Source organism: Anolis sagrei, chromosome 6, assembly GCF_037176765.1.
Source record: "Anolis sagrei isolate rAnoSag1 chromosome 6, rAnoSag1.mat, whole genome shotgun sequence".
Taxonomy (NCBI): Eukaryota; Metazoa; Chordata; class Lepidosauria; order Squamata; family Dactyloidae; genus Anolis; species Anolis sagrei.
Window position 1 is genome coordinate 80,818,819 of NC_090026.1, and position 27,130 is coordinate 80,845,948.

Consider the following 27,130-nt stretch of genomic DNA (forward strand, 5'->3'; position numbering starts at 1 on the left):
GTCGAACAGGTGTCATTCAAAAAAAAAAACCCTTAAAAACAATACAATAATTAAAATGAAGAACAATTTTAACAAATATAAACGTATTAGTATTTCAATGAGAAGTGTGGGTCTGCTTTGGCTGATGAGATAGAATTGTTGTTGTTGTTGCTGTTTTGTGCTTTCAAGTCGTTTCAGACTTAGGTTGACCCTGAGTGAGGGCCGGGTAAATGACCTTGAAGGGCCGTATCCGACCCCAGGCCTTAGTTTGAGGACCCCTGTTCTAGACTATGAAATTATTGTTTGGTATATGTTTTCATGGACTGCAATCCATTTCATCAGATGCCTAAATGAACAAATTGTTGTAAACATAGGCCTAGGTGGATGGGTGAATAGGCATGGAATTGTGATTATTGAATCAGATTCCAGTGAATGACATGCAAAAAGTATAGATACGGATCATTTCTTTAACATGAGCCATTCAAACAGGCATTGGGTGACATTGTTATCAGGATGGCATGTAGAATCCCCCCTCCTCCCCCAGGGAAAGCCTGGGTTTTTGGAGGGCAGTGGGCACTTAAACCTGCTTTGGTGCAGGTTTACGTCCTACCTGGAAGTGCCCATAGTTAAGCTTCTTCAAAAAAATTCTTGGAGGTTAGGAATTAAGTGTAATCAAAGGGAAATGAAGTGCAAAAGCATGGACAATATTCATCATTTTAATAGCAGTGATCAACAAATTGCAATTAGATAGTAACCCACCCATTATTTCATTGGTTGGTTGATTAACACATGGAGTATGCTAGGAAAATGCTTTGCCCTTAATCAAACCATGGAAATTGAAACTCTGCTGAAGAGATTATTAAGTCTTATTGATGGAGTCAAGATGAATTCGCTCTCGATTCATCCTGGAAACTGTTTTCTAAGTTATTTCACTCAAGAATACTGAACACAGTGAAAGGTGCCCCCACTAGTTTTTTTAATACTACTGCTTCTGGTAATCTTTGTATTTCAAATATATATAGTCCTGTTTCGTCTCTGCAGAATGTAACGTTAAGAGTCCTAAAATCATTGAATTGGAAGACTACATCAGCCATCCAGTCACTCCCGACAGATGGTCAGGCAGTCTCTGTTTAAAACCCCCCAGAGAAGGAGACTTCATCACATTCCACTGTCAAATAGCTCTAACTACCAGGAAGTTTATGTGGAATCTTTTTTCTTACAGGTTGAAACCATTTTCCCATGTCCTAGTAATGATAATAGCAATTTACAGAGTATATAATGAGAACTTAATTGGCATTTAGGTTTTCCTGTGCAGTGGGGTGACATTGTGGCTATCATAAAGTCACCCACTGAGCATCCTGAGCATATGGAAATAGAATTCAGGTATCTCCAGAATCTAATATCCTCTCCACTGTGCCATGCTGGCTCTAGTTGTCCAGTTACAGAAAAAACTTCATATTGTAATCTTGTTATGCATGTTAAATAAAGGATTTTGGAACATTTTCCCATTGTTATTGAGCATTAAATGAAGTGTTTTATTCTGAATGCACAAATAAGTACATCTTTCCATCCAGTCAACCCAAATCCATTTGTAACTCCATAGCTGAGGAAAATTCTGCAATTGCTGTTCTTTGGTCATCCATTTTTATAGATCATCTCCCATTTGTTCTCCTTTTCTACCTCCACCGCATTTCCTTTGTTTCTTTTAGGAGCTATTGATGTCGTGCCAAGACACCACCACCCCTTTCAGCAAAGTCTTCATTTGGACCATGGCAGGAGATTCAAATCTTGCCAACTGGAGTCCTGAGTCCTGATGGCTTGCCAGATGAAGACTTGCAGCATCCACCAGCTCCAGAGGATACATAGTCTCTACCTTTACAAAATAACCCCTTTAATTATCGGACACCCCAGTGTCCTTTTGCCCTCATACTTGCTTCACTGTAGCCTTTATTGTTACCTTTTTGCATTCCTTTTTGCTTTCATAACCTGCTCTGGTTACCATGCGGCCCCTCAGTCCCAAGCAGGGCTTCTCTCCCTTCCCCATTTCCACGACTACTTTGCATATTCCACTGTCCCTTGCATATGGTCAACTCCCATACCCTAAGTACCCCGGCATTCGGAACCAGATACCCCTAGTATCCGCAGATTAGGCAATGCCGAGATCTCATATGTGTATGTGTTTTAATATTTTATGTTTTATAATTCTATAAAATATCTTTGGAGCCATGGAGCCACCACCACGGTTGTAGTAACCTTTCACTGGCACTCCTCGACCTGGAATTCCCTTTGCATCTTCCTGGTTTTCACCTCAACAAAGGACTTAAACACCCATCATCTTTGGAATCAATCCATCTCTATTGATTCCAGGTTGGACCGACTGCACAAAGGATGACCAGACCCTGACTTGGGCTATCCTTCTTTTGTGTGGCCATCTATATAAATAAAAATGTAATGTTTGTTTGTGGGATTAACATAACTCTAAAACCACTGGACGAATAGATACCAAATTTGGACACAAGACAACAATCAGGCCAATGAGTGACCATCACTCATAAAAATACTGAAAACACAGCAGAAGGGACTTGAAAAGCCAAAAAACCCACAAAAATACATTACAACGCATGTGCAAAACCACATATATACACACAAACACACACATATGTACACATATATGCATATACAAACGCAAAACATATACACAGAAAGGGGAAAGGAAGGAAGGAGAAAAAGAGGGAAAGTAGAAAAACGAGAGAAGGATGGAGAGAAAGAGGGAAAGAAGGAGAGAAGGAAAGAAAGAAAGGTAGAGAAAGACGGAAGGAGAGAAGGAAATAACAACGTGAAAGAGGGGAGGAAGGAAGGAAAGAGACAAGGATGGAACCAAAGAGCAAAGGAAGTGAGAGAAGAAACAGGTAGAGAAGGAAGAAAGAAGGAAAAGAAAAAGTGGGAAAGAAGAAAAGAGGAAGGAAGGAGAGAAAGAAAGAAAGAAAGAAAGAAAGAAAGAAAGGAGCAAAAGAGGGAGGGAAGGTTGGCCACAGCAAAGTGTGGCGGGTACAGCTAGTACAAAGGACTCATAATCACTTGGCACCCTTTTTGGAGTTTGTAAGGTCCTGGCACTGTTTTTCCTGAATGCCATTTCCCTTTTCCCAGGAATGGATCCCTTAATCCCATCACTCTGGACAGCATGTTTGTAAGGCCAACAATGGACACAGACGCCGTGGATGCCAGATCCACTTAGGGGTCATTCATTAGACAATCACCAAGACAATAATCCTCAGGGACCTGATGGCCCTGCTTTGTTAGTCTCGAGGTTGAGACACTGTAATCCATTCATAAAACTATATTCTCCTTTGTTTTTCCTGACTATCCCGCCCCTGCCTGCAATTTGAGAGCCAAAATCTGCATCAAAAGAAGGGAAAGCTCTCTGATTGGTTGCCAGTGACGCAACACCTCCAGGTGGGGGAATCCTCCCAGCTGCTTATGACATCAAAGCCAGCTCCGCCAATCAGCACAAAGCCAGCTTCAGTTTGGTGTGTATGCGGAAAACATTGAAGACTGAACTGTATAAAATGTGTGTTTTAATTGTACAATGTATTTCAGCTTCTTTGAGCGGCTTACCACTGGCTGTCATCCTTTCTGGCCGGATTGAATAAATTACCTTGGTGGCTTCTGCTTCAACTGGTGAGACTTCTTTGATTGGGGAACATTGGGTTTTAGCTTTAGGTCATGCCAGGCACAGACTCTGCAGCCCGGTGCTGGATCTCACTATCTACTTTTTTGATCTCATATTCCGCATATAGGGCTTTGCTATCCGCGGTCCAGATCTCACTATCCACAAACTGCTCTAAATTGCTCAATTTCACTATACTGCCACTTGACTGTTTTGTTAGAAGAGATTGATCATCAGTACAATCACTAGGTTTGATGACCTCAATGTCATTTTAAGAAGCACTCTTCTGACATGATTCAGTTTGTTCTGCTCCATCATTATGCTTCTTTGGTACATCTTCACTACTATTTTTCAGCTCCATTTCAGCTGAGTATTTTTAACTGATTCTAAAACTTTGTACACTTGTGTGTACATTTTTAAAGTATTAAAATATATCATTTGGAGAATTCCCCTTTCGTATGCATGCCTCCATTACCTGTAGTAGAACCCTATCACAAAGACGACAAAGGTACACGCATGACACTTTGGTAACAAGGGTCACACTAGTTTTTGTGGCTTTGTTACCCTTTCCATGAGTTTTCTGCATACACACATATGATAGTATAATTGTAACCATTATCACCATCATCATCATCATCATCATCAGATCTTCAAGTATCTCCAAGCCAGAGCAAGCAATATTATTCCATGTGTTTTGGACTACAAGGTTCATAATTCTGCCATTCTCTATGCTGTAGTCCGAAAATGCTTATTGCCCAAATATGTTGCAGGACACCAGTGAGTGGGTTGTAACTGCAAACCAGCTTGGGAAACAAATGTAGTGAAAAAATGCAATAAAAAATACCACATTTTTTGCCAGGCTTAATAAAATGGCAGTAAAATAGCCATCTCCTGTCACTCTGTTAATTAATCCAGAACAAGTCACTACATGTTTGTCTATATTCAGTTATTAATCTCAGCTGAAGTAGACCTCTAGAATCAATTATTAAATAGTAAATCAACATATGCATACATCACATTAAATTAATAAGTCTACTCTAGTTCAGACTGCCTGCTGGATTTCAAATTATGCACTAACTGTTGAAAATTCAACAGTAGGCTTTGCTCCTTAGCATTGCAGGAGTGGAAAAATCCACTCTCCCGCCATTGTACCATGACTTTTATATTTTGGACGTAATAAAACTCTCTTAAATGATCTTTAGAATGTTCCTTCAGCCCTCATTGCAAAACATAATGCAGAACTTCCCAAACTGTGTGCAGAGCTTTCCAAACATTTCATGTTGGTGGAACAGTTTTTATACATGCATCATTTCATAACATGGTAATTCAGTTTTGCCAGCAAACTGGAGGTCAAACCAACCAAGGCAGAAAATCCCAGAAGGGTGCAGTGGCCTGAGCATTGAACTTGGGCCTCAACTGGCTCACTGGGTAATCTTAGGCAAGTCATACTCTCTCAGCTTCAGAGGAAGGCGAGGACAAAACTCCCTCTGAGTAACTTAGGCTGTCCCTCATTATCCAAGTAGGATTGTCTTCCAAGATCGGTGTACTGGCAGTGAGTACGTAGGTGACTGTGGAGCCCTATTCTTGATCTGCATGTTCTCCCACAGTGAGGACATTGGTTTTCAGGTGGAAGGCAGTGTCAGTCAGGGTTGGCTTGACGTGCCTTCCTCTTGGCATGTTTCTCTCCTTCGCCCTTCATTCATGCCTCTTTAAATTCTACAGCACTGCCGTTCACAGCTTACCCCCAGCTGAAAAGTTCAAGGGCCAGGGCTCCCCAGTTCTCAGTGTCTATGCCAGAGTTTTTAAGGTTGGCTTTGTGCCCATCTTTAAATGTCTTTTCCTGTCCTCCAACATTCCGTTTTCCGTTCTTGAGTTCGGAGTAGAGCAACTGCTTTGGGAGACGGTGGTTGGGCATCCGGACAATGTGGCCAGTCCAGGGGAGTTGATGGCAGAGGACCATTGCTTCAATGTTGGTGGTCTTGGCTTCTTCCCTGTGAACATATCATAGGGTCACCATAACCCGGAACGGACTTGAAGACACTCAAGGCTGTCCAGATAGGCCCTATATCCCAGGATCCAATCCCAGGTTTTCTGTTTATCCCAGATTATCTGGAGGTGCGGACACATATAATCCGGTTTAAAGCAGAAAACCTAGGGCTTGTCCACAGAGCCCTATATCCCAGAATATTGAGGCAGAAAATCCCACAATATCTGCTTTGAACTGGGTTATCTGAGTCCACACTCAGATAATGTGGGATTTTCTGCCTTGATATTCTGGGATATAGGGCTGTGTGGAATGGCCCCCGGGATCAGATCCTGGGATAGAGGGCCTATCTGGAAGGCCCCTTCCACATAGTTGTATTAAATACACATTCAACTGGATTATATGGAAGCGTGGACTCAGATAACTCAATTCAATGAGGATATTGTAGATTTTCTGCCTTAATATTGTGTTATATGGCCGTGAGAAGGGCCCTCAGCAGCAACGACAAAAGAGAATGACTTGAAGCCAAGTCACGGTGGATGGAGGTCCCTTCCACACAGCCAGACCCGTAGCCAGGATTTTGACTGGGGGGGGGGGGTGTTTGATTGGGGGGTGGGGGCTGAGTTTGATTCGGGGGGGGGGGGCTCTGGATCTACCCTAGCAAACCTTTTGTATCATTATCCCAATACTCCCATACATATAGGATATATTGAGCATGGTGATCAGATCATGATATGAATAAACATAACTGCTTAAATAATGTACCAGTAAGGCCTTCTTACTGGGATATATGGCGCAGTGGTTTAAAGCGCTGAGCTGCTGAGCTTGTTGACCAAAAGGTCGCAAGTTCGATTCCAGGGAGTGGCTTCCTCTGTCAGCCCTAGCTTCTGCCAACCTAGTTTGAAAACATGCAAATGTGAGTAGATCAATAGGGAAGGTAACGGTGCTCCATGCAATCATGCTGGCCACATGATCTTGGAGGTGTCTCTGGACAATGCCGGCTCTTAGAAATGGAGATGAGCACCACACCCCAGAGTCAGACATGACTGGACTTAATGTCAGGGGACAACCTTTACATTTATCTAAGGCCTTTTTGCAGACCATCCTGAGAATTTCGGGCGGGGGGGGGGAACTGAAGCCCTTTAAGGCCCACCCCGGCTATGGCCCTGTACACACCCCTATATATCAAGACAGAAATCCCACATTATGTGCTTTGAACTGGAATATATGGTAATGTGGACTCTGATAACCCAGTTCATAGCAGATGTTGTGGGATTTTCTGCCTTGATATTCTGGAATACAGGGCTATGTGGAAGGGCCTGGAGGTTTCATTGTGAGGAACCTTTACTATTCTTGCCTACTGGAAGGCGGCAGCAGCAGAGAAAGAGGAAAACAACCGCCCGGCGCAAGCCCTCGCGTGTTAATTCTCATCCCTTCAGCGGCTCAGCCGAAGAGAAGCAGGGCAGGCCTCATTGGCCAACGCGGGGCAGGCCTCTCCTCCCGGCGCAGGCGCAGTGCGGCCCCCTTTCTCTTTCGAAGCCCCGCCCCGCCCTGCGTTTCCTCTCTTTCCCTGGACGTTCTGTGAGGCTGCGAGCGAAGCCATCCGCTGTTGTTGTCAGTGCGTCTCTCCCTCTCTCTCTCTCTCTCTCTCATCCCCGGCGCGAGGAGGCAGGAAGAAGCGCGAGCGCCGTCCGTCCGTTGGGCGCGCGAGCCGGGCAGCCGCGGAAGCACACACACACACACGCAGGCAGGCGCAGGCGCGCGCTCAGGAAACGACCGCGAGCCCTCACCGCCTTCTTTTTCTCAATTACTCTATTCATTATTTTTGTAATTGTGGGCTGAGGAGAAGGAGGAGGAAGAGGAAGAAGAGGAGGCCACTCTGCGGCTGCCCTGGCCAAGGAAGAGACCTTGTCCATGAGGGGAGAGAAACCCCAGGCCGCGGCTGCCGACCTCGGGAGTAAGTGAGGGGCGAACCCGGCGCTGGTGGGGCCTGGGATGGGGAGGGAATGGGACTGAGAGGGACTAAGCGGGCCCTTGGAGGCCCCAATCCTGGCCTGTCGCAGGCGGGCAAGGCGAGAGAGGGGTGTGCGCGCGCGGGTCTCGCTCTGTGACGGGTGTGCGCGTGCCCGCGCGTGCCTGCCTGCCTCCCTGCGCGTTCACAGAGAGGCCCGCGCGCGCGCACACCCCTCTCTCGCCTCGCCCGGCTTTGCGACAGATGTATACGCGATGCTTATGAATGATGGGTCTTTTGCGGGAATATGGATGGCCTCCGGGCAGATGCAGTGGATGGGATGCGGCTCCGTTGAGAGCGATGCCCATGATGCCTAGCATTGCTCCCCCTCCTTCCCTCTCTCCCTTTCATCCCTGTTGGGTTCATCTCTTTGATGGGAAAGGCTAGCTCCCCTCCCCTTGTCCCTTCTCCACCTCTAGCGCTGCTTTCATTTCATTTCCCCCTCTTTCTCTCCCGCCCTCCCAGCCCTCTGCAGTCCTTCCCCAATCGGGAGTTGGAAGGAACAAGGAGGGCCATCCAGGCCAACCCTATTCTGCCCTGCAGAGATGTACACACACACACATACACACAATCAAAGCACTCCTGACAGATGGCCATCCAGCCCCTGCTTAAAAACCTCCAGATAAAGACTCCACTCCAAGGCAGTATCTCACTGCTAAAGAGCTCATACTGCCAGGAAGTTCTTCCTAGGGCCCTTCCACATAGCTTTCTATCCCAGACTATCAAGGTAGAAAATCCCACATTATCTGAGTGTAGACTCAGATCACCCAGTTGTGGGATTTTCTGCCTTGATATTCTGGGATATAGGGCAGTGTGAAAGGGTCCTTAATGTTGAGATGGAATTGCTTTTCCTGCCATTTGAATCCATTGTGTCTAAGGGCCCTTCCACACAGCTATATAACACAGAATATCAAGGCAGATAGTCCACAATATCTGCATTGAATTGTCCACACTGTCATATAATCCAGTTCAGTGTGATAGGTCCAATATCCCAGGATCTGATTCTGAGGGCCCTTCCACACAGCCCTATAAACCAGAATATCAAGGCAGAAAATCCGAAATATCTGCTTTGGTTATCTGAGTCCACATTCAGATAATGTGGGATTTGCATTGTCGAAGGCTTTCATGGCTGGAATCACTGGGTTGTTGTAGATTTTTCCGGGCTATATGGCCATGTTCTAGAGGCATTCTCTCCTGACATTTCGCCTGCATCTATGGCAAGCATCCTCAGAGGTAGTGAGGTCTGGAATATAGGGCTCTGTGGAAGAGCCCTCAGGGCCCTTCCACACAGCCATATAAGCCAGAATAGCAAGGCAGGAAATCCCACAATATCTGCTTTGAATTGGGCTATCTGAGTCCATACTCAGATAATGTGGGATTTTCTGCCTTGATATTCTGGCATATAGGGCTGTGTGGAAGGGCCCTTAGTCTCCAGAGCAGCAGAAAACAAGCCTGTCCCCTCCTCAACATGACATCCATTCAAAGACTTAAACATGGCTATCATGCCCCCTCTCAGCCTTCTTTTCTCCAAGCTAAACATACCCAGCCCCCTAAGGTATGTATGAAACATACATGAATTTCATGTTTATACTTGCGCTCCGTATCCAATATATCTCATTATGTATGGAGATGCAAACAGAAGCATTCCCAAATAAATAAAAACCCAAAATCCCAGGCACTTCTGGTGCCAAGCTTTTTGGATAAGGGATGCTCTACCTGTGTATTCATCAGGCTTAGGGGGAAGTTCATAGACCCGTGCTGCAGACCTGTTTGAAGCGGGATGACAGTGCATCTCATTTCTGCAAACCGGATACGGAGACAACAGGTTTGTCCAGAGTGAGCTGAGAGCAGCCTTTTCTTTCCTTCTGGTGGCGCAGGATGGATCTGCCGCGAAAAAGAGCTTGATTTCTCCTCCGGTGGAAGTGTTTACATAGGGATGTCATGCAAGAAGCATGTTATTGCACCAGTGATCTGTTTGGCACACAGCAGTGCTTCTTAGCTGCATTAGTTTGTGCTTTATTTGCCAGCTTCTGAGACTGGCAGCAAACCTGTGGAACATTTTTTTCTGTTGACAGCTCCCATTCTGGTAGCATTAATAAAGGAATTCAGTTGAGAGCCTTACAGACATATGAATGAGTGATTGGTTTACAGAAAAACAACGCTGACTGCAATGTTAGCATATCTTAGTACCTTTATTATTATATCAATAAATAATTCCTTGTTCCTTGGACAGGTCTCAAAATAATCCTGAAATCTGTATAGCTTATATGTTGAGACGTTATTCCAATATATATGCTTTCCGAGGTTAGCTGTGTTTCACATTTACTGCTGAAGTAGCTGAGGGCTTAACCATGGCTTTGCTCCAGTCTACTAGAATGGATGTGAATTCCTTTCAAAGGATGTAAGTCAAGATCTGTTTAAAGCCTGCCCTCTAGTGCAGTCACTCTTACTCATTTAAGTAACTATTTTTACATAGCACTTTATGGGGATGCATAATACTAGGCTTTGTGTAAGAGCAGAGAAAGAGATTTTAGAAGAGTTGTCCTTAGGTATGTGAAAGGCTTGGAAAATATCCACTAGGGAGAACTTCAGTATCACTGTCATGAAAAAGTTTATTACTTAGTTTTAACAAAAAGATGCTATCAATAAATTCAATCAGATATAAAAAGTTCCATATATAAAGATGATATATTGTGGTCTTTTCCTCGGTGATCACGTCTCAGATCAGTGTATGCTTTTACTTTCTGGAATGTATATCTAACATAATGTTATGACATAATATTTAAAGAGAAGAAATTCAGTTATTGAGTCAGACTTAAAGGCATTTCATACATTGATTATTTTAGTTGAGTACACATAACTGAATAGGTATACGAGTAAATAATTGTTCAAAAGAAATATAAATGGTTTACTTCACTTAATGGTTATGTATAGTCACTACCAGGATCTTTTACTGGAATGTACAGATGACAGTGTGATATAATTCATTTCTAATTAAGCCATCTATCACAGATTCTGTTTAAGATAGATAAACCGAGGCTGTTGTAGTATGGCTTTTTCATTTAGTCACAAATTACTTTCTGCCAAGGTGGCCTGATTGTCACCTTGTACAGGTAATTCTACTAGCTCTTTTGTCTTCTGAATTAAATTAATTGATCAGCCTATACCTCCAGCGTTATCTCAGTGCTTTCACAACATGATTTATATGTCTCAGCATTCATGTTTTGTTTCATGTTGTTTGCTATTCCTGATGTCACTTACCTATATTTTATGTTCTTTTCCACAAAAACTTAAGAGAGGGGTTTATTTATTTATTTATATACCGCCTTTCTCACCCCCGGGGGGGACGGGGGGGGGGGACGGACAACTCAAAGCAGTTCACAGTAAAGTAAATGGCAAAATTCAATCTGTCATAAAATATAAATACATCACATAACTAAAATAGCATATAACAATAGATTAAATCATTAGAAGTATTCGCTTGATCTGTCTTGCAAATTTCTTTTCACAATTTCTGATCATATTGTCTTTGCTTGTTGTTCAAATAATGTAGAACTAGATACTTAAGTTATTAGAGAAAGAAACTGTGGAACAGAACATTTATATTATTCCCTTTCTGTGGAGTGGTGAACAAAATGTGTGCAATAAACTTATACCCAAGGAAAGGTTAAACCTCTTTGACACACATATAATGCTTTTCTGTATTTTTAAAGATTAAAATGCTATACATCATTCTTAAGGATAGCCTTCTAATTAAACAATTGGCTGTGGTGAACTTTCAGTTGACTCAGGAAAACGTAGTTTCTTCAACTCTGTGTGTGGCTGTTTGCCCTTGTGGGCAGTTGCCATAAAGCACTACTCTGTTTTCTCTGCTTGGTGAACCTACCAATTCACTGGGGTGGCTTCTTGTTCCTTCACATTCCTTCTGCCGAATATGAAAAAAGACACTACTCTTAGTCTTAACGTACTTTTTCAAATGTAATTTTATAAGTCTGACCATGTAGTTTGTAGAGTTTGTTTCTGTGAATGGTAGTAGCCCATGCAACATGTATTTTCTAAAATGTGAGTGTGTAATTCATGTGAACTCATTCAATACAGTGTAGGATTTGTGACATGGAGAGCTCATGGTACTATCAAGTTACTTTTAATGGTTCAGGAACAGGACGTTAAAGGATGGTAATTTTTTGTAATTGTTCTTGGTATAAGTCATACGATACATCTAGAGCAGAGGATCTCAAACTTTTTAAACAGGGGGCCAGGTCACAGGCCCTCAGACTGTTAGAGAGTTGGATTATAATTTGAAAAAAAAAACATGAATGAATTCCTATGCACACTGCACATATCTTATTTGTAATATGAAAAACACTTAAAAACAATACAATAATTGAAACGAAAAACAATTTTAACAAATATAAACTTATTAGTATTTCAATGGGAAGTGTGGGCCTGCTTTTGGATGATGAGATAGGATTGTTGTTGTTGTGTGCTTTCAAATTGTTTCAGACTTAGGTTGACCCTGAGCAAGGGCTGGGTAAATGACATTGGAGGGTCATATTCGGCCCTCAGACCTTAGTTTGAGGACCCCTGATCTAGAGAATGCTGTAACAAGGGTTTATTCAATTTCTGATTTTAATTGGTTTTATCTTAAATGCTGAAACAGATGTGATGCATGAAATATATGTCAAGATTGCCTATTTGCAATACATAAATAATAGCAGCAATTTTATTTTTTATTTATTTAAATCCTGTATTATCTCTCCATACGGAAAATCGATTAGTGGTTTTGAAGCAGCATTGTGGCCCAAAGAGGGAATTTTTACTCTTTCCTCTGTGCCATTGTTCCAATATTGAGTAACCCTTGGTGTTTACGCTATAAATGGATGTGTGTATGGAATCCGTGTTAGGAAAAACAGCTTAGGAAAAGGAGTTAACTACTCCCCTGGTACCATAGTAAAGTTTTCTGTATCCCCCATAGCTGATACTAATACTGCTTAATCTGCAGAATAGTTTGAACTTGGATTTCGTGTACCATATCTGGTTGGACCTGATATCCTACTGAACATTTGAAAATTGAAGAAGATATGTTGTGCTTGATAGGGTCACAAATTTTGCCACAATCTTATAGAAATTAACCAATTTAAGAGAATAATTGGAAAATATCAGCCTAGAACAGTGGTTCCCACCCCCCACCCCCCCTTTTTTTTATCAGGGACCACTTTGACCAGGGACCACTCTTCAGCATTAGTTCCAAAAGTGTTATGAACCAGTTTTCGGTCAACTTTGGATTTGGTTTGGGGTGCTGATTCAGAAAATTACATTGGATAGACCACATCAGCTCTAGTTTCTGATACAGAACATATGCTATGGTTAGCAACAGGGAAGGAGTGGCAGGTGGTGCAAAAGGAATGAAAACAAAATAAATAACATAAAATAAATAAATAAATTGTAGATCAGATTTTTGTCCTCGCAGCCCACTGGTCGTCTGTGGGCCACAGGTCAAGAACCACTGACCTAGAAAGTTACTATAGTGGTATATATACTCTCCAAATTATATACAGGCTATGCTAATGTCAGGACAGACTGTTGTATTCATTCATCAGAATAGCTGGTTTTCAAGATCTCCATACTTAAGTCTGACTTACTTTTTCGTCTGAGCCTCAAAAAAAGGGGAAAGAATGGCAAAATACTCCAAAATTTCGGCTTTACAGGGAGCTCCATGTTAATCACCTAGTATGAGTTATGTTGGTGGATCACCTATAGAAATAGTTAATCTACAGTATGTCATTATTATGGCTCCAAACTAAGCATAATCTATAGAAACTACAATGACATTTTAGAAAGTGTTTGTATTGATTTTTGCTTATCAGCTTTCCCTAATTTTGCTTAGTAACTGATTCATATTGCCAATGTTTCATAAAGTATGTTGTTAGTCAGATCAACTATTTTTGTAGTCATTGCAGAACTTCTGTGTTAAATAGTAAGTCCAAGTAATTTACATAGTCATCATAAACATGCTAATGCAGGGTGGGCAACCTGTGCTGAAGTTGGAGTGTTATAATCAGAGCCAATGTAACCAGTGGTGATCACTGATGGGAGATGCTCTCCAAACATTGGGTTGTAGCACTTGTTATATTTCATTATTGGTTTTATCATGATTGGACTTACAATCTAATAAAATCAGGAGAAGATACTAATTGTACATCCACTCTTGCACTTTTGCAAGAGGAAGTTTTTGCCTGTCCTCTTGTACCACCTTCGGTGTTAGTTTGGCGATTCCCTCAGTTCTCTGAATCAAAGGTGAAGGGATAGTTGTTTTTCTTCTTATTGGAGATGCTATCTTCACCAAAAGTCCTGTGAATAAAAAGACATGATTAAATTGAACCTACTGTGAATTGCAAAGTAATAAATACAAATAATAAAAATAGTAAGAAAAATGAACAACTTACAGAGTGGAGCAATAGTAACTGATAAGGAGAGCCACCACAAATAAAAAGAGATTCTTACAGTTCTTACAGTATGGAAACTAGAAGTGACCTCTGATTGCTTCCAGTTCTGATTTTGGGAGACATTGTGGCTTATCTGGGGTCTTCTTGCCCCCATCGTCTACCCTGATCTAAACAAATGTACATAATGTCTGACGTTGAGATAAAAAGATTGGTCATTTGAAGGGACCTCTTTTTGTCCACAATTTATTCAGAATCAGGCTATTCTCTTTTTTAAAAAAACTATAACGTTAGTGAAAGTTCTTCTTAGAGAACGTTTATGGTGTTAGTATGTCTGACATTTGAAATGTTTGTCCATGGAACTGTGGGATGTCAGGATGCACATATCTGTATCAGTATTTCAATGAAATTTACATAAAGAAGGAATTGAAAGATGCTGTAGTACATATTTTGATCATGTATTTTCTAGTAAATGTTCTTAAATATATTTTTCATAGGAAATAAGGGAAGAAGAATGCAAAGCTGCCCTCAGAACTGGATATGGAAATATCAGTAAATGAACCTTCAAATTACTTGAAGAAAAATTGAAAATTCATAAGAAAAGCATAGATGAGATGATACCTCTGGAGAGGGCACTGCCAAAGGTGGTAAACCCCAATTTATTTTCTTCAGCATGGGTCTTTTTTATTTATTTCAGTGCAGTAATACTTGTGAAACTTCTCTGTAGCAGTAGTAAAATGTCATGATTTGTAAAATGCTTTACTAAAGTAACTATTCATGATCATCCTCTGCATTCATTATACAAAGTACACACAATGTTTAGATGTAATGCTGAGTAAATTACAATGAATTGTTGCAATCCTTTGACTCTTATGCTCCCAATTTTTCCAGCCCAGTTTTGAGGATTTCAGAAGATTTATGCTTTTTAAAAAAATTAACTGTAGCTTGCTGTATGGACCCATTAATTTTAACTATGGTTTTTTTTTTTAAAGACAGCTATATCATTTCAGCTAGGTATAGTTAAGGTTAATCAGTATATAGGATTGAACGTCACACCATTTTAAAATCTAGAACAGACTTTTAAAGCAGAGGGCCAGTTTACAGTCTTTCAGACTGGGGGTGGCGGCAAACTGTAGTTTGAAAAAAAGTGAATAAATTCCTATGCACACTTCACATATTTTATTTTTAGTGCAAAAAAATAAATAAAGAACAATACAGTGTTTAAAATGAAGAACAATTTTAACCAACATGAACTTACCAGAATTTCAGTGGGAAGTGTGGGCCTACTTTTGGCTGATAAGATAGTCAAGTTAATTAGGATTGTTGTTGTTGTGTGCCTTTCAAGTCATTTCAGACTTAAAGTGACTCTAAGTCTAAAGTTTAGGGCAGGAACTGGGTAAATGACCTTGGAGAATCACATTTGACCTGCGAGCCTTAGTTTGGGAACCCTTGATCTAGAGGCTCCAATACTATTTTGAGAACTGTACCGGGGAAGAGGATTGAGAGGCATGTGAAGAGAATGTAATTTGTTGAGTCTTGTTATTGTATCCATGGTTTACTGAATATAGACTTTCCCATGCTTCAGCTGTGCATATTCATTTCCTTTTTTCTTTATATGTTTTGCTGTTTGTGATTTAAAGTACATGGCACTGAAATCTTGATATGTTCCTCATTTACATCACATAGAGACAAACAGTAAATCGATTTGCACATGTGGTTTAAACATAAACAAAGCATAGTTTTTGTATTTTAATATCACAGTACAAAATAATTGCCCAGAACACCACTTCCTAATTTTGTAAAACCGTTTATCTAGTGTTTATACCTTTTTAACAGAAGGTTTAATTCTGTTAAAGAGTGTTTAATTCCTTAGTTGGTTTGTACTGTTGGAGCATGGAACGTTACTAGTGGTTAGTAGCCACTATCTCCTATATAAAAAGGATGGAACACTCAAGGAGTTGTGAAAATTGGTTTTACACTAGCATGTTGCTTTGACAGAAACACTGATTCAGTAAAAATACAAATAAATGCATTACTTCCTAAAACTCAAAACACTGAGGTGACATTTTAGTGAGAAAAGCATGTTTTCAAGTTAAATATAACACCCAAGGAAAAAAAAACTGGCTCAACAAGCTAAAGCTGACTGAAGTGGTTATGCATTCTAGATATAAATATTGTTCACACAAGTTGTGTATTAGAAAATCAATTTATGGTGTTACAATATCAACCTCTTGTATAGCTCAGCTACCCCACACCCAATTTTGATAACTGCAGATATATTGCAGGGGTAGTTGGGCATGGAATTCCAGAGTCCTGTTCCTGCACGGAAATAATCTTTGTTTTATTTTATAATTCCTCTATGTGCTTAAAATTAGATTGTGTTCCATCACATTTTTGTTAGAGACTTGAAAGGCTTAACTTGTTGACACATAAACATCTGTTGTGGTAAAAAAGTGTGAAACATGTATTTGTTTATTTTGTGTCTTAAAGCTTAGGGAAATTTATGTTCTTGGGTATATAAAGCAAACAGGAATTTGAGAATGTCAGCAAAAGTTCTTCCTTGGTTTACACTTCTCTGGTATTCTTAAATCTTTCAGATAGTATATCAATCACATCTGCCTTAATAGGCAGATGAACAATGTATTTTATAGTCAGGGACTGATGAATTTTCACTTCCTAATATTAGAGTTTTAACATTCTATTTACACCTCTTAGTGTATCATTTGCTTGCAAAATACATCAACTGCAAGCTTTATAGCTGCACAAGTCATGAATGTTGATGTTACTTGAAGTTGTTGAGGAAGTGCTGAATGCATTAGCTAGCATACATGTATGTATATATCCCTTCAAGTTGTGTGTTGGCTTATGCCAACCCTACACATTTTATAGGGTTTTCTTAGGCAAGGAATTCTCAGAGGTGATTTTATCAGTTTTTTTAAAGATATAGGTTGTATCACCTTGTATTTATAGACAGTCTCCCACTGAAGTATTAACCAAGGCTGACACTGTTTAGTTGCTATGATCAGTCTGACTGTGCATGTAATTGTTTAACTTCTTTGTCAACATTACAATCACATATGCATGCTAAGAATTTCAATTTGAAACAATTTAGGACAGACTTCTAATCATGGAAACTTTGCTACTCATACAAATGAGAGGTAGAATATAGATTTCCAGTGTACTGTATAATTTGGAAGCAAGATACATTGACATATTGACTGCTTAGTCTTCCCAGGAAGTTTTAGAAAATTGTATTTTTGAGTTTTTTTTTTTTTTTTGTCGTGTCAGGAGCAACCGCTCCTGTTGTGAGAGAATTGGCCGTCTGCAAGGACGTTGCCCAGGGGACGCCCGGATGATTTCTGATGTTTTGTCATCCTTGTGGGAGGCTTCTCTCTTGTCCCCGCATGAGGAGCTGGAGCCAATAGAGGGAGCTCATCCGCCTCTCCCGGGATTTTGAGTGATCTAACATGTCAGGACTACCAATCTTCTCTTCCAAATTACTGCTGTCCCATTAACTAATGATTAGCTGTATTAAATTAGTGGTTACAGAAATATATTTTCATTAGCTTTACCTAAATTGCATTTAGGACACCGTTACCAATTTATGGTATTCCGGCATGTAAAATATACCCATATGCTCATTTTGTATTCATGCAATATTTGGAGGGAGAGGAAAGAGAATCCAAAAAAAGTAATATTGACTTGGTTAGGCACCAAGTACTATGTTGAGTTTAGACATACCCTACTGTAGTTTCCTGTAATTTCACAAATCCTCAGATTCTGTCCAGCGCTCATTTGAGTTGTTTGCCATTTTATGTAAGGGATTCATTTTACTATGCCATTGTCTATGGGACTTGATAATCCATGGATTTAATACAGTGGTTGGCAGGGGGAGATCCTGGAATCAAATCCCAGCAGCTGTCAAGGATCGTATATAGTATTAAGGGATGTAAATATTTACTAATTTAATTCTCAAAGAAATTAGCAAGTTATTTCAGTAGTTTTCTTCCAGGTTCAAGAAAGTCCTTGAAAACTATTGAGAAAAACACATGCTGCTGGTTGAATAGAAACTTCAGTTTTTGTGAAGAAAAACTATGTGAGATTGCTTGTGCAGAAAAGTCCTGAACTACAACTTTATATTTGTGGAACTACTTGGCTATAAATAAATTTACATTTTGTAATTACTTTTCTTTTTGATTTACAGGTGCCTTTGGCAGTGAAAATGGGTGGAGCATCTCATGTTCTTATATGAGAAGATACCAGTTTCCAAAAGCTTCAATATTTATACTTGGAGAAGCATGGCTGGTTTCAAACGAGGTTATGATGGAAAAATTGCTGGATTATATGATTTGGATAAAACCTTAGGTAGAGGGCATTTTGCTGTTGTCAAACTTGCTAGACATGTATTTACAGGTGAAAAAGTAGCAGTGAAAGTAATTGACAAGACCAAGCTAGATACTCTGGCCACAGGACATCTCTTCCAAGAAGTTAGATGCATGAAACTAGTGCAGCATCCTAATATTGTTCGTCTGTATGAAGTTATTGACACTCAGACCAAACTTTACCTGATATTAGAACTTGGTGATGGAGGAGATATGTTTGATTACATCATGAAACATGAAGATGGTCTTAATGAAGACCTGGCAAAGAAGTACTTTGCTCAGATTGTTCATGCAATATCCTACTGTCATAAACTGCATGTAGTTCACAGAGACTTAAAACCAGAGAATGTTGTGTTCTTTGAAAAGCAAGGACTTGTGAAATTGACTGATTTTGGCTTCAGTAACAAATTTCAACCTGGGAAGAAACTCACCACAAGTTGTGGATCCCTTGCATATTCTGCTCCTGAGATTCTGCTTGGGGATGAATATGATGCACCTGCTGTGGGTAAGTCAAATTTCAGATGTTCTTTTGTTTTCAAACTGAGCTATCAGAATTGATAGTATGATGGATAAATTATATAATGATCCCTAGAAGGACACTTCACACTGTTAGTATAGTAGCATTAAAGTACATGTTGACATTAATAGGAGCTTGCTGCTCTAAAATATTGACAAGAATTTCATAATGGTGGGCTCAGCTCACTTGCATACATTTGTATGTTGATGTGAAAAATGTAAATGGTGTAAAAATTGTATATCTAATATTTGTCCTGTTCCTAAATCATGTCAAGTTGTGTGTGTGTGTGTATGTATGTGTGTGTGTGTGTGTGTGTGTGTGTGTATGTGTGTGTATGTGTGTGTATGTGTATATATATATATATATATATATATATATATATATAATATACAGCTAGATGTTCTGGGGTATAAGTAGCCTTGAAAAAGCAGGGACATTTTGTAGAGCTCCGCAATGAAAGTAACTTAGCCTATATAAAAGTTCTCCATAATACTTGTGTTTACAACAATTAATGTAGTCAACAAGTTAATCAAGCGTTAATTTAATTATTGGACCTATACCTCCACATCTGCTCTTAGGTGAAGAGAACTTTCTGCACACACATACACACCATTTCCTATTTTGATATCTGCATCCAGAAATTCATTGATAATTTTATTTCATTCTTTAAACCATGCTTTTTTAAACTAGGAGATAATAAATATAGGAGAAAAGAGAGGAGTAATAACTTCAGTGGAGGGAGAAGTAAGGTTTTTCCATACAGCCACTGTGAGCAATGTGTGCTACACTATTCTCAGGTGCTCAGTGTCTCTTCATGTTGGCTCCACCTCCAAATTGTGTTATGTTTTTCTCATGCCTTTTTAGGGGGATAAACTTTAGTGGTATGGTTAATAGGCAACTCATTTTGGCTCATTTGGGGGCATTTGCTTGTGCCAGATTCTTCACCTGCTTCTTGACTTTTTCCTCTGTTTCCAGATGTACTTTTGGTTTGGAATTGCCATGCTCTGTCTCCTCCAAAGACTTGTGATTTAAAAAAATACTCTCCATACAATAACAGCAAGCTGAAATGTTGTCTTTCTGAACAGTGCAGTAATCATTTGGCTCATGGTACCATATCATCTCAGCCTACACCATGAAGAAATGTTTTCACATGAACAGAAATAAGCTTCTGTTATGAACTATAGAAGCTGAACTACATAGGAAATATAGTTGTGTATTTTAAATATCTTTTAAAGGGGGAGAAAAAGAATGGGGTGGGAAAGAACTCAAAAGAGTCTGCAGTATCCAAATATTTTTTGAACCTTGGGAAAGAGCACAATTCATACAGAACTGAAATCCACCACTAAAACAACACATGTTCTGTCAAGGTGAACCCATAAACAGTTAATGCCTGGAAGATGTTTTTCCTCCAAAGTTGCCACTCTGTTGCTCTAATATAAGGACATTTTGTTCATAGAGCAATGGAGTGATGACCTCTGTAAGAGGGGGCAACTGTGATGTGAAACAATTTTCATCACATGAAGGACTGTGACTCCTGATTTTTAGCAAAAAATGCACCCTGGAACTGACCACTTCTAGTTTTCATGTCCAGGTTTTGAACCAATCTGTATTGAAGAGCAAATAAGATATTGGGCATGTTTTGTTGGTGGTTGGGTGATTTTTCTTCTGGAAAAATATTTAAAGCAGTCTAGAAACTTTGTGAGAGTTTCCTTGATCAGGCTTAACCAGGAATAGAATTCAAGGGGACATGCCTCTTGAGTGCATTGTTGATCATTGGGCTAATTCAACAGGCAAATGTAAATTGTTGATGAATTAATAATATTGAATCAATTTTCTTGTTATTTTGCTAGTATTTTTCAGTTTCTCTGGAAGAACAGGTACTACATGGGTTTTTACAGATCTTAGGTTTTTTTGTTTTGTTAACATCATTCATAGTGTTTAGTATAAGTTGATTATAGATCTGAAGACTAGGATTTGAATCCTTGGTCAGCCATGGAAATTCACTAGGTTACCTTGGTCAAGTCACTTTCAACCTCAGAGGAAGACAATGGCAAACCCCCTCTGAACAAATCTTGCCAAGAAACCCCTGTGTTGGCACTGGCAACAATTATGGTGTGGAAACACAAAAGCCAGGTAGAGAAGTAAATTAGAAGGTGTAGTAAGAGATTGAGATTTCTACCCTAAAGATGGTTTTTGTGGAAAAGAGTAATTTCAATTACTGTAGGGAAAAGCAATAAAATCAATTATATTGATGAGGAAGAGCCTCTGACTGATAGAATACTTAGTTGTTTGAAGGTCAGTAGGTTTTCCATCTCATAAAGTGTTTTAAACTTGTTCTGTGCTACTGTTTTCTACTAAGTTTTTATGTTGTATTATGAAAATCCTTAGTATATTTAGAGAATTTAAGTACATTTGTGAGTTAGACTTTTATGGTTTTGATTATTTGCAAATTTGATTAACATTCTATCTCTAGGCATCATTAGGTTCTCCACAGGGATTCTGTGGTCAGCTTTCAATTGAAGGTAACCATAGAGTTGTTGCTGAATATGAAATTAATAACTAAGAAAACTGCTATGATACAAGATTTAAACCCAAGTGAGCTGGCTAAACTGGAACAAGCATTAGAATGAGGTACTGTATACCTCATTAGAATGAGGTAACATCAGGAATGATACTGCCAAATTGAAAAGGATGGTTTAATGGGTGGAGACAACAAGACTTCCTTCAGAAAATGGAAGTCTTGTCCAAATAAAGTCTTGTCCCATCAGTCAACAATAACAATATATATAAAGAATTTGGGGAGCATTTTGCCAAAAGAATACCAGTCATATATTTCCTGAATATATCAGAAGTAGGCTACTGTGATGTATCTCCTCTTCAGATGGGCTTTATAGCTCCAGTCCTTGGATACTGTCTGGATTGTATGTCCTTAAAATCTCCTTCCTGAATGGTTTTTAGGACACAGTGTGATGTTTATTCTGGATAGGCAGATGTGTTTATCAGTGGGCTCAGTTTTGTAATGTGTGACTAACTTTCCTTATTAATTCTTAAATGAAGATACCTTGGTGCAGAGGCAAATAACAAAACAGTAAAACCTGTTATGTAACATATAAATTAAATCACCTATCAACCTTTTTGACTTGGGGAGCCCCTTTTATAATCAATTTCTAAGGCAGAGGCTCTTAGGCCAATTCTTTGTATTACAAGTTAATGGTGTTTAGAAGTAATGTTACGAGGGAAGAGGAGGGGAAAGATAGTAAGGTAATGTAATGTAAAGAGATATATAAACAACTGTGCAAAATCTATGCAAAGAAATTGTATTTTAAAAACTTTGAAATTTATCATACTATCACAATTTATTCTCAACTATTACAAATACACATGGTATACTCACTGCGCCCCCTAACCTCTGCAGGGGTGGGGGACCCATTAAGATGGTCCACCCCAGGAGGCTTATGGATCCGGATGGATTCCTAACGGCTCATGGGGACTTTCCCGTCACCTCGGTAGGTGATCCTGTTGACACTCTGGTCACCCTCTGGAATGGGGAGTTGGCCAGGGCAAGAGACACGATTGATCCAGAACGTCCCCTCTTAAGTAGCCGAGCTAAACCATCTCCTTGGTTTTCTGAGGAGTTGGCAGCGATGAAGCGAACAAAGAGGAGACTAGAGTGCATGTGGCGGAAAAAACCTAGCAAGTCTAGCCGAGCACGCCTATGCCTTTATCTAAGGGCATATGACATGGCAATAGAATCCGCAAAAAACTCCTTTTATTCCGCTAATATTGCATCTGCAAAGAACCGTCCAACTGAGCTGTTCCGAGTAGTCAGAGGGTTGTTGAACCCCGCTTTGCAAAACAGGTTCCCTGTCGACTCGGCAGCCCGCTGCGAAGCATTTGCTCATTTCTTTGGCCTATAAAGCCCTGAATGGTTCTGGCCCAGGTTACTTGTCTGAACGTATCTCCCGCTACGATCCATCTAGGGCCCTAAGATCATCTGGGGACACCCTGCTCATTGTTCCCCTATTGTCGCAATCGCGGCTGGTGGGGACAAGGGACAGGGCCTTTTCTGTGGTGGCCCCCTGGCTGTGGAACTCCCTCCCAAGTGAGATTAGATCCGCTCCATCCCTCTTGACCTTCTGGAATCAAGTAAAATCCTGGCTATGGGATCTGGCCTTTGTAGCTTAGGCTGACTTCCTGACGTGTTGACTTATATAGAACTGATGGACTGCCCTTAGAAGATGATTTAAACCGGTGACCACTGACTTATTGATTGTTTTTATACTGTTTTATATTGTTTTATACTGTTTATACTGTTTTATATTGTTATTATATTGCCGTTAAATTGTGTATTTTATGTTTCTGATGTGGGCGCCATGGGGTGCCAATTTGTTAGCCGTCCTGAGTCCCTCTGCGGAGGTTGAGATAGGACGGGGTATAAAAGCCCAAATTAAATAAGTAAATATTGCCAAAACTTGGCCATAAATAAAAATTTAATAAATCAAACCATTTACATTGAACAGAACTAAAGTGCGCTGTAGTACAACTGTATGCCTAAATTACTACATAATATAAATAGTGTATAAATGTTTAATGAAACACCTGTGGTTGTTGGGGTTTTTTGTGTACAGTTTTCTTATTTCAGGTTCAATTGATCATAATTACAGGCAAATGTCTAGCTCTACATTTAAGTGGTTTCTGTTTTTTGTTTTGGTACCTTTATAGGCGGACAACACCGCTTCACAGAGATAGGTAGTTGAGAAAAGCAGCAGTACTAATTTTGGTTTCTCAGACAAGATTTTGAATTCATCTTGTAATGCAGGCCAAACACTGATAGACTTTGGTTTTGAAATGAAAGTCTTTGTTTGCTGTGAGATGTCAAATCTATGAGGACCTTGTGTTCTGCTGAATTTAAGCCGGGTGGTTTTTTGTTCACTCTGAACACATTCAGTACCCATTTAAAGTCATCAAGCAACTTCTCTTGAGCTGTCGGAAAACAATGTTCAAACAACTCTTTTAAAGCTTTGAGATGCGTCTGAACATTTTTCTGGTTTTTTCCCCTTGAATCTTGATGTTATTTTCATTCAAGCATCTTTTTGTAAGAAAGAAGCAATTGATATGTCCCCTTTCCACGTACTCCAACCAATACACAAGTGTCCTCTTAAAAGAAAACATCATTCTTGTTTGCATCAAGAACTGTGGCAGTTTCCTTGCAATGATAGATTCATTTTGTTCATTTTGCTAAAAATGTCAGCCAAAAACACCAGTTTGCACATTCAGTCTTCATCATTTAAAACTGTCACCAATAGAGCATTGTGGTCCATCAAAACTGCTGCTACCTTTGCACGTAGTTCTATCAAATATGTCAACGCTTTTCCTTGAGAGAACCAACTTTCTTCAGTGTGCAGCAGGAAGGACTCATGGTGGCTTCCCATATCTTCACACATCAGTTTGAAGAGTCTGCTTTTAAGAGGTTGCAGTTTTATATAGTGTATTATTTTTATTGCCTCATTCAACACAATCATAAGCTCAGAAGGCATTTTTTCTTGAGACTAGCACGTGTCTATGAAGAATGCAATGGCCGCTGGTATATTTCTTTGCCTTATCTTTAATTTTGACAATGACTTCTGCATTGTGACCAATCATTGCCTTAGAACCATCAGTGCATATATCTACAGTTTACCCGCAGTAATGCCATAGTATGAGCCTCACCAGCTTGAATTTTACTGTAACTTATTAGGATAGGTAGGAAGCTTCCAGGACTTTTTCATTTAGTTTTAGCAAGTGTCATCATAATTTTCTATGAAGCCAAAATTTCATTGCATCTCCTCTTGAAAAAAATTAGGTGGTTTATCTTTCAACTCAGGATGCTTTTCCTCAAAATGATGCCGCAGTTTAGCAGGAAACATGGAACTGTTGGTCAACACATTTTCCCAAATCATACAGAGGGGTTGACCATCATTTGTTTCTGTGAATCCCCTATTCAATTAACTTTCTTCTTATTTTTGGGTTTTATTTGGGGGAGGCTTTTCCCCCACAGCCCCACTTCTGTGGTTTTTTTCAAACAATGATTGAGTGTGTTGCAGATTCATAACTGGGTTTTTTTTGTGGAAAGGACTTCTGACATACAAACTCTGAAGTTGATTGCTTGGTTATCGTTTTTTTTTTTTTTTAATCATTAGCTCATCTGATGAAACTTTGATGAAACCCCACTCAGCCCTGTCATCTGTCTGTATCGTGCTGCAATAATTTTGGAGCTAATGGCAACCAAGTATCCTTCTAGAGGAGGCATGGAATTCAACTTGGCAAATTTCCATTCAGAGTGTAATTTCTAGTTTTTATATTTTGATTCCACTTGTTTCTTATTCTTTAATTTCATTGAATTTTTATTTATTTTATTTTCCTGGAGTGGCTCCAGATTCTCTGGAAAGTGCATGCAAAGCCCTTAGGGCTCCATGGAGCACAGGCTTGGAACCACTGATCTACCATTACAGTTCCATACAGCATTCCGTGTATTGAATTAAAACAAAGTAGTCTTCCCCCCTGAACATTTTTACCACTCTCAGTTCCCACCAAAGCAGAATTCTTTCTCACATCTAACTCCTCTCATCAATTCCTAGACTTAGCTGTTTCTCTATTCCCATCTGGCCCTGTTTGACAGACAACCCATTGGCTCTGTGCTATTTACTTTCGCACTCCAAGAAATGCTGAGGTTGTGAGTTCCTGAGTCAAGGCATGCCAAATTTCTCACTTCACAAATGAGGAGGCAATTAGCCCATTAGATAGGGAATTAAAGGTCTGATGGAGGATGATTAAGACACTGCAGAAAAGTAGAATATTTAATATTTGTCTTTAGAACTTTCCAAATTGTGTGTTGCAATGTGTTAGTAGGTGTGCCGTGCAAAGATAAAGAAATGACTAAAATCTTGGGAATGTATGTTATTATCCTACAATGCGTATGTTATGTTCCCATACATTTCATTGTTAAAATGTATGTTTCTGTATGTTTCTTTTATAAGGAATTGTTTTAACCTCCAACTTGCTAGTAAAATTGAATTACTGTGTCGCAAAAGATGCATGTATAAAAAGTGTGTCACTAACATGAAATATTTGGAAAGCTCAAGAACTATGCCATTCTGGGCCTTATGAACAAATTACAAAAACAATAACACCTGCTTTTGATGGTTTCTACGCCAATGTTTGGACATAAGATAATTTGAAATTGCTCATCTAACAAGAATATTAAAAACGTATCCAGAATTGGCCTTTGTATCACAGAACAGAAAATCAGCCATTGTAATACCATTTCCAAAGGGGCCTAAGGCATTATGGAATAATGTGCTTAACATCTGTTCTGAGTAAATTTGTGAAAAGCATGATAAAATTAATGGGAAAAAAACCAATTAAAGCTAAAAAATATCAAGTGTATATTGTATATACTTGAATATAAGCCACGCCTTATAAGTCGAGGGCAGGTATTATGACCAAAATTATGGACTTTGATATAACATTTGATTATATTCTCCATCAAGGAGAATGGCATGGAGCATTTGCTTATAGCACTGAGAGTTTGTGTTCAGGGCAGATATATTTCCTGTGGGATCATAAAGAAAAAAAAAGGACTCCGGAGATGGGGAGCACAACTGATAGCAGAACAGGGGAAAGAAGAAATAACTATATGAATTGTAGAGATTTTTTTGTAATTAAATGAATTGAAATGTAAAAAACTATTGAAGCCACTATGGGCACAACAAATCTCTAGAGAGGTTTGCTTCCTTTGAAATTTCTGTTGATTTCTTCCTGATATTGTGACAGTGTCCCCATTATGCCCTTCTGAGTCCTCCTTATAGAGTTTGTATTCAGATGCAACTCTATCCCACTGGCTTCTATGACTTGCCATCATGGTCTGTTTTATGCTCTCTGCTTGCTGCTACCATGTTCCACTTTGTATTATTAGCACATCTCATGTTCATTATCATAGGGTTATTCTCCACCTCATGTCCACTTTTCCCCAAGGAATCTGTTTAAAAACTGCCCTGTAACCTTTTTGAAATAAACCCACCATGTACTCTAATTGCTTCATTAAATTATAATAAAACTTTATTCAGTGATTCCATGTCAGAAAAGAGTTTTGAATATGAAAACAAATG

General features: G+C 39.5%; 1 protein-coding gene across 1 annotated transcript in view; it reads left to right on the forward strand.

Moving 5' to 3' along the window:
• The first annotated feature begins 7,163 nt into the window (after window positions 1-7,163).
• Window positions 7,164-27,130, forward strand: part of SNRK (SNF related kinase) — a 36,246-nt gene continuing 16,279 nt past the window's right edge. Inside the window, exons 1-3 of the mRNA XM_060781853.2 lie at window positions 7,164-7,587; window positions 14,582-14,728; window positions 18,289-18,971. Coding sequence (XP_060637836.2) covers window positions 18,323-18,971 — 649 coding nt within the window. The 5' untranslated portion in view covers window positions 7,164-7,587; window positions 14,582-14,728; window positions 18,289-18,322. The remainder of the gene's footprint in view (window positions 7,588-14,581; window positions 14,729-18,288; window positions 18,972-27,130) is intronic.